At 43.3% G+C, this 7,200-nt stretch overlaps 1 protein-coding gene across 2 annotated transcripts in view; it reads left to right on the top strand.

Moving 5' to 3' along the window:
* Window positions 1–6: 6 nt before the first annotated feature.
* The window catches only part of atp8a1 (ATPase phospholipid transporting 8A1), a 59,597-nt gene continuing 52,403 nt past the window's right edge, over window positions 7–7,200 (top strand). Inside the window, exons 1-4 of one of the 2 annotated variants that reach the window (XM_068715156.1) lie at window positions 7–890; window positions 1,607–1,684; window positions 1,787–1,875; window positions 5,241–5,285. In XM_068715156.1, coding sequence (XP_068571257.1) covers window positions 1,616–1,684; window positions 1,787–1,875; window positions 5,241–5,285 — 203 coding nt within the window. In that variant the 5' untranslated portion in view covers window positions 7–890; window positions 1,607–1,615. The remainder of the gene's footprint in view (window positions 891–1,606; window positions 1,685–1,786; window positions 1,876–5,240; window positions 5,286–7,200) is intronic. The other variant, XM_068715157.1, reaches the window with a different exon arrangement.

The following is a 7,200-nucleotide window of genomic DNA, read 5'->3' as shown; positions in this document are numbered from 1 at the left end:
AGAATGTGCTATGGACTGAATCTCCCTCCTTTGTCTTGAGAGCATCCAATACGTTTGTCTTCCCCCCCACTTCTGAGAAAAAAAAAAAAAAAAAAAAATGTATTCCCTCCTGTATTGTTGTTGTTGTAGCAGTAGCTTCCATTCTGCCATCCAGTTTTTTGTTTTGCAATCGTTCTGTCATGGGGAAGGGCTGTCCTCTCCACCGCAATGCTAAGATCAAGGCTTGGGTTAAGGAAAGGTAACATTTGCACCTCCTGCAAGCTGAGGAAAGGTAAATCACATCCCTCCTGTTTTCATGTTTGATGTCAGTGGGGTTACATGTTGATCCTTGCCAATTGTTTGGGGCTTTCGTGGGTGGGGGTGTGGGTGGTGGTGGGACCAGCACCATTTTTGCATAGTGCTTTGTGGAATTCATTGCCTGGATCATGCTGGATGCCAAGGCTGCTGCTGTGACACTAATGACATTCGAGATACTCCAGTCCCCCCGTTCGCTACTTTGAATCTTTGGGACATTAAATTGGACTGTTAAATCGCTTGAGTCGTAAGAGGATGAGGTTGGGTGGAAGAATTGGTTAATTCCAGCTAATGCGCGACGTTAGCCCAAAACATTCTCTGGATTGGGATAAAGTCGATCATTGGCTGGAAGTGGCTTTTGGGCATTTTTCATTTAACGAACGGATATTTATGAACCAGCGCTGATGAGTCTCCTTTTTTTTTTTTTGTATCGCTTCCTTCTGTCCAAAACTCGTCCCCCCTGATTAGATGGCGGAGCGGCTAACTTTGGCCTCAACTTCCTCACCTTCATCATCCTGTTCAACAACCTGATCCCCATCAGCCTCCTGGTCACCCTGGAGGTTATCAAGTTCATCCAGGCCTTTTTCATCAACTGGGTGAGTTGAAGCGATTTACGGAACTAAAAACTAACGGACAGATGCAGTATTCCTAAACGGGTGTGACTTCAGGGAGGAAATTAACTTTTGAATGCGCATCTCCATGTTTGCTTGCATTCCAAAAGCAGACGTACCGTAGTTCCGTCAGGAGCTAGACCAAAACGGAGCTAAAGAGAGAGAGAGAGAGAGAGAACGTTGAGCTTTAGTGATGTCTCCAAATCGAGGCTAATGTCGCTCTGTGTCTGCTCGGTGTGTGAAGAAGCCGCTGTTTGCTAACACATTCGCCATATCACCTTTCTAAGGTGTTTGTAGCTTCTTCTTCTTCTTCTTTTCTTTTAAGAAAACACAACATATGAAATGTGTGAAAACCACTGCAAAGCCACTCAGAAACCTTACCGACGTGAAGTATCGTGAGTGAGCACTAGAATATTTTGTTCTTATACGTTTTGCAACTGGGTCAACCCCACCAAATATCTCAGCTTACGAAACATCGTTTTTTTTTTTTTTTTTTTTTTTGCCTGAAGTTATTCTGAGCCCCTTTTTTATTCATTACATTTTAAATGAAAAATCCTAGCAAGGAATATTTAGCAACATTTAAGGCATCTCTCAGCTGGGGGGGGATTTTTAATTTCACTGCTGCTATAAAGTTTAATTTGTTTTGTACCAAAGATGTCTTCAGTGAATTTACGCCTCCGGCTCTCTGTTACTGGTTTCAGGACACCGATATGCTCTATGAGCCCACAAACACACCCGCCATGGCTCGCACCTCCAACCTGAACGAAGAACTCGGCCAGGTGAGCCACGCTGCTCAAATGCTACGTAACATTGTTACACTACAATGCTGACTTAAAGGGTATATCTGCGCTTGTTTACCCATTCTGACTCTACCCGTTCAGGTGAAATACATCTTCTCTGATAAGACGGGGACCCTGACCTGCAACGTGATGCAGTTCAAGAAGTGCACCGTCGCTGGCGTGGCTTATGGGTAACGTTCCGTTTCCCCTCACACTTTTTTTTTTTTTTTGTGATTTTCCCCTGCTCCCCTCTTTGCATCCTCTACCGTCGCTTCCCCCCCCCCCATCACCTTCATTAAATGCAGAGTGTGCATCACAGTACAGCTGGCGTCTCTCTCTCTCTCCTCCCTCGCCTTCTCATTAGCAGCTGCATCGGTGCTCCTCTCAACATAAACTATAAATAAAAAGGCGGACGGACATTTGCAAGCGAAGGCAGTTTACTCTCTACTTCGTAGGCTTATGTCCGTCGTTTGTCATGTTGGAGGTCTTGTGCTTTTTTTGAAAACTAGAAATACGTTTCACTGTTTTCCCTTCAAGGGCCAAAAGCTTGAGACACAAGTCAGACACAAGAATATTTGCAGCTTACAGTATCTTCTTGTAAATGTAGGGCTTTAGTCAAAAATTCGCCGTCCACATGAATTAACTTCTTCCCTCGGCTCCGCTGACATAAAAGCATATTCTATTATGTTTTAACATTTCATTAAATCTGCACTTAATGTTATTTCCCCTGAATATAACTCTCGTTTCATTTTAGCGCGTAGATAATTAGCCTCAGTGGATGCAAAACAAGTGGGAGAGCAGATCTTCACAGAACCGAAGCAAGTGCAGGCGTGACAGTACATGATTAATCCCATTAGGATTCAATTAAAAGCTTGATTGATGAAGTGCAGACTGAAGGACAAAAGAGAGCGTTTTATCTGGAGTTTTCTGTACCAAAGCTCTCGTTATGATACAGCCCCAACCTCTCATTGTCACAAACATAAAGTCACTTTAAGTAGTGATCAATGTTCATGCTGATGATGTGATACCTACAGGGTCATTGCTGACATATATGTATTTTAAACGGCTGTCATTTTTAGGGTGTTTTTGAGCTCCAGAATGTCCTTTTCTTGCCTTTTTTTCCGGTTATTTAATCGGATGGAGCCTGCTGGTCATCAGGGACAGACACTCCGCCTCCCTGCAAAGGCTGAAGTTTGGCAGCAGTCTCTCTCCTTCATCCCAAGTGGAGATGTTTTCCTTTTGATTCTCTGGAACGAGGACTCCCTCTTATGCAACTGATAAATATGGATGAGTGTTTCATAGCAGGAGAGGAAGAAAAAAAAAAAAAAAAGAAGGGCAGGTTCTAATGAGGCTGGGCTGTTCTGGCGACGCTATCGTTTGGCCTGCTCCTCTTCCTCTTCTTCTGGGTTACCAAAATAAGAGTTGGCAGGCTTAGAATCTCAAACGGTTTGCAGTGCAGGTCATTGTTTTGTGTTTTAATTCACTAGACAATAACAATGTTGACCGTAGCAGTAATGTCCTCCAACTATGGATCAATTTCATATTTTTTTACTTAATTGTACCCCTCCTTCATTAAGTATGTAATTCATATTTTTTTAAACATTTATCTGTGTTTTTTAAACTTAATTTTTTCCACATCAAAGACACTATTTCTAGTTGAATTGAATCCGTTTTTATTGAGTTCATGTCACATCCCACATTAATGGCAATCAGTGTTTTTTGAGGCCAAAATGATTGAAACAGTGTTCCAGATAAATAGTCCATGCTCTTACTTATCATGCTGTGGAACGGGGGTTGATGTTACTACAACATCTGTACAAGTTCTTAATTAAGTTTAGGCGTTTACAGTTTATACGCAATATATATTTAATGGTATAAACACACAATGAATTAATGATTGTTGCATCCCCTAATGTCCATGAACAGCACTTTCTCTGTGGCGTGACTTGTAATTTGGTGCCAGCACACACTCAAAGCCCCCCCCCCCCCCCCCACCTCCTGACACCGCCGCCTGCATGTGTTCCTCACCATAAATTAAGTGCTGCTGTAATTAATAAAGCCGACCCCAAGGGTGTAGACATTAATTAATTCCACTGCATTGGAGTCCAAATCTCAATGAGCGATATTGTTCAGGCTAGAAAGGCTCCCAGAATCCTCCTGGGTGTTATTAGTTTGGAGTTGAGTGAAAGAATGTTTGTTTTAAATGTACTTGACTGACAAAAATAAGAGAGAAAAATCCGTTTTGATTTTCTTTTGAAGAATTTGTGATTGTAAAGTGTAGCCCTGTTGTACACTGGATACAGTCGTTACATCCGTCTGATACTGCACATCAGCCCGTATGCAGGCGGACCGGTTTGTCGTTAACGCAGAGAACCAAAAGTGTTTCCCCGCTGAAGGTGCGAGAGCGACCCGGCCTCACAGCGGGACTCAAACCCGGTTGGAATCAAAAAGCGGAGAGCGGCGCGGTGCTCGGCGGAGCGTGTCGTCTGGTCGGCTCCGCTCCGCACGGTTGACAAAAACGCCGCGCTGCAGTTAGTCTGCCAGAGCAGAGATGTCAAAAATAATTTGTTGCCTCATTTTAGAGCCGTGTGCACTCTGACCACGTTTAGTTTCAGACGTTGTTGTCTTCGTGGCGGCGCTCTTTGGTGGCCTCGAGAATATACGCTCAGAATGCTCACATGCAGCAGGTCAGCCGCACGTTGCCGGACGGCGATGATGAAGACGTTTTACTGTAAGAAGATTATCCTCAAACATTCACATATTCCCTCCAGTTTGTTTCTGGCCTTCTTGGTTTAGACCCCCCCCCCCCCTCTCTCTCATCTAATTTGTGTAAAACAGTTGGCAAAACGTCCTCTGTGTGATATCTTTAATGTATTAAATATTAAATCCCCAGTTATATTTGCTGGCGTTACCACGGTTTGGCACTCGGCGGCTCCTGTTACCATGTGTGATGAGGTTGCAAAGTGAAGTCATGTGGTTCCTTAACAAAATCACATTATTTTATTAGGTTTTTATTCATATCTTTTTTTTTTTTTTGCAAATTTAAAATCTAATAATCTCAAAGAATATTCAAGTTGTTTTTTCCTCTGAATATTACTCTCCCTCCCCGGCTCGGTAATCATTATTTTGCTTATTAATATTATTGTTATTGTCGCTCAGCACTACTAAAATATGATATTAAAACAAATGTAGTTTCTGCTACAGTTACCAAGGTTTATACACTTTGTTTTTGCACATCTAAACGAGATATAATATCACAGTTATGCGTTTATTAGTGAGCTGTAGAAGTGTTTTTTTTTTCGTCACATTTGAATAGAGTCACATTAGCTGTTTCCCCATCTTTATGCTAAGCTAACTATAGAGGCCCTGCTATGATCACTGCTCACCACCCTAACTACAACAGCTATCTGTCCTCCCCCGGCATCTGACTCCATCATACTCTTAACACCCGCCAACCCATAAACAAACCCATCTTTAATCCAAAGCCTGGCGCCTGCACATTCCCAGAACATGTCAACGATAGACTGTGTCAACAAGGTAATTTTTTCTCCAACAGCCACGTCCCTGAGGCTGAGGAGGGTAGTTTTGCAGAGGACGACTGGTAAGATGACTGGGTGTGACATTTTTTTCTTTCCCGCTCCTCGCTTCTGTGATGTAGTAGTGCTGCCTTGCCTTGTGGAAATCGTGACTTTGAACACAATACCTTTTTTAATGTGTGTGTGTGTGTGTGTGTGTGTGTGTTGCTGTTGTTGTTGTTCTCTGTGCGTCGAGTACACTTTGGACGTGTTGTATGTGACTGTGGCTCTTGATTCACTTTGCGTAATCCGTTGACGTGAAACAACGGCCTTTCTATTCCGTGTTGACGGTACTAGAATTCTTACTGGATTCTGAGCGGTGGCGTTTCGTGGACTTGTACGTTCAGCAAGTTTGAAAAGAACAAACCTTTAGTGTCTGTCGTGTTGAGGCTGAAGCTGTGCGGCACATTCTCCTTTTCCCCCGGTTAACAGAGAAACTAAATTTGGAGGTGGTAGATACACTCCTACTTATTCTCTCTCTCTCTCTCTCACACCTACACACACACACTCTCACTCACACACACACACACACACACACACACACACACACACACACACACACAGTCCTTCTGAGATCCATCTGCTAGTGTTGAGATCTGCAGTAACAGCATGGGTGTGTCTCATCCATTTTGCATGGGGGGGGATTGGGGCCTGTTTGTTAATGCCTATTATGCCGAATTGTTGAATCTTGCTGCTTTAAAAAGGAAGTTGCCAGTTTCCATGAGGGCATGACTCTTTTTGCTGCTTTTTTTTTTTTTTTCTCTCACTGAAACGACTGAGTTAGAGACTTTATTTGTACTCAAAATAGGTTAAGGATGCAGATTATGGGGTCAAAAACGCTGTCATCGTGACGCAGGTCAGTTGTGAAATTGTTATTTCCAGGAGAGTGTGTGTGTGTGTGTGTGTGTGTGTGTGTGTGTGTGTGTGTGTGTGTGTGTGTGTGTGTGTGTGTGTGTGTGTGTGTGTGTGTGTGTGGAAAAAAAAAAAAGGTTTGAACGGGAACCGGTCTCCGGCTATTGACTGTGAACAGCCAGCACCGTTGTTCCCATAGTGACAGGAACTCTGTGTGCTGGCAGATGATCAATAGCTGACCGCTCCGAGCTCCGAGCCTCAGACGTTTCATCAAGCCGGTCGACGTGGCGGACTACGCCGCCGCCGCCGCCGCCGCCGCAGTAGAGAAAAGGGTTAGAAACAGTAATAATGACTCCATAGATTTTCTTTCAACCGTACTGTAGTTTTTCAGTCTCTGCAGAATATTTTTCTATTTCACATAATTGCACAAGGCTCTTGAAATATATAAATATACATCTCGAACTTGTATCTTAATAAAGCCTGCAAGTGTGATACATTTCCCTGATCTCCAGTGCTTCTACGTCGGTGTAACGCAATATTGACTCCAGCCCTGCTGTTTGATGGCTTCGCTGTGTTTTCCCCCCATATTTCTTCAAAAACCTCAATTTGCGGCGCAGTGGATGTGGAGTTTTTGCCGTTTTTTGGCTCTTAGGAACCCGAACAGTGCATCCCGTGGGATTAGAAAGACTTACGGTTGCTAACGGCAGCCTCGGTAACGTTTCTATCAAGCCCCCTGTGCCACGGACAAAGCTGCTGTCTACCTGATCTATCGGGCTCCATTCATCACAGGATCGTGAATTGATCCGTGCTGGACGGCCAGAGAGCGGCTGGTGGCTGCATACAAAATCACTATTGAAGGGATGAAACACATCTTTACCTTTTTTTGTATATCAATGAATCTGTCTTCTCTGCAATCCAAACTCGTTTTTTGGTTGTTTTTTTTGCAGTTCAGCATGTTTTTCTGTTGTTGATGAAAGATTGTATTATTTGTTTTCTTTTGCTTTATTCCTAATGGAATGAAATTTATTGAATTATTTGTGCATCTTGCCAGTAACACAACGCATTTGTGGTACAAGTATTGAGAGACTA

This window comes from Cebidichthys violaceus, unplaced genomic scaffold (assembly GCF_023349555.1).
Source record: "Cebidichthys violaceus isolate CVI_PGR_0920_01 unplaced genomic scaffold, fCebVio1.0.p SCAF_2, whole genome shotgun sequence".
NCBI classification, from domain to species: domain Eukaryota; kingdom Metazoa; phylum Chordata; class Actinopteri; order Perciformes; family Stichaeidae; genus Cebidichthys; species Cebidichthys violaceus.
The sequence above is the reverse complement of the archived record's forward strand: the minus strand, read 5'-3'. Positions and strand labels throughout refer to the sequence as shown.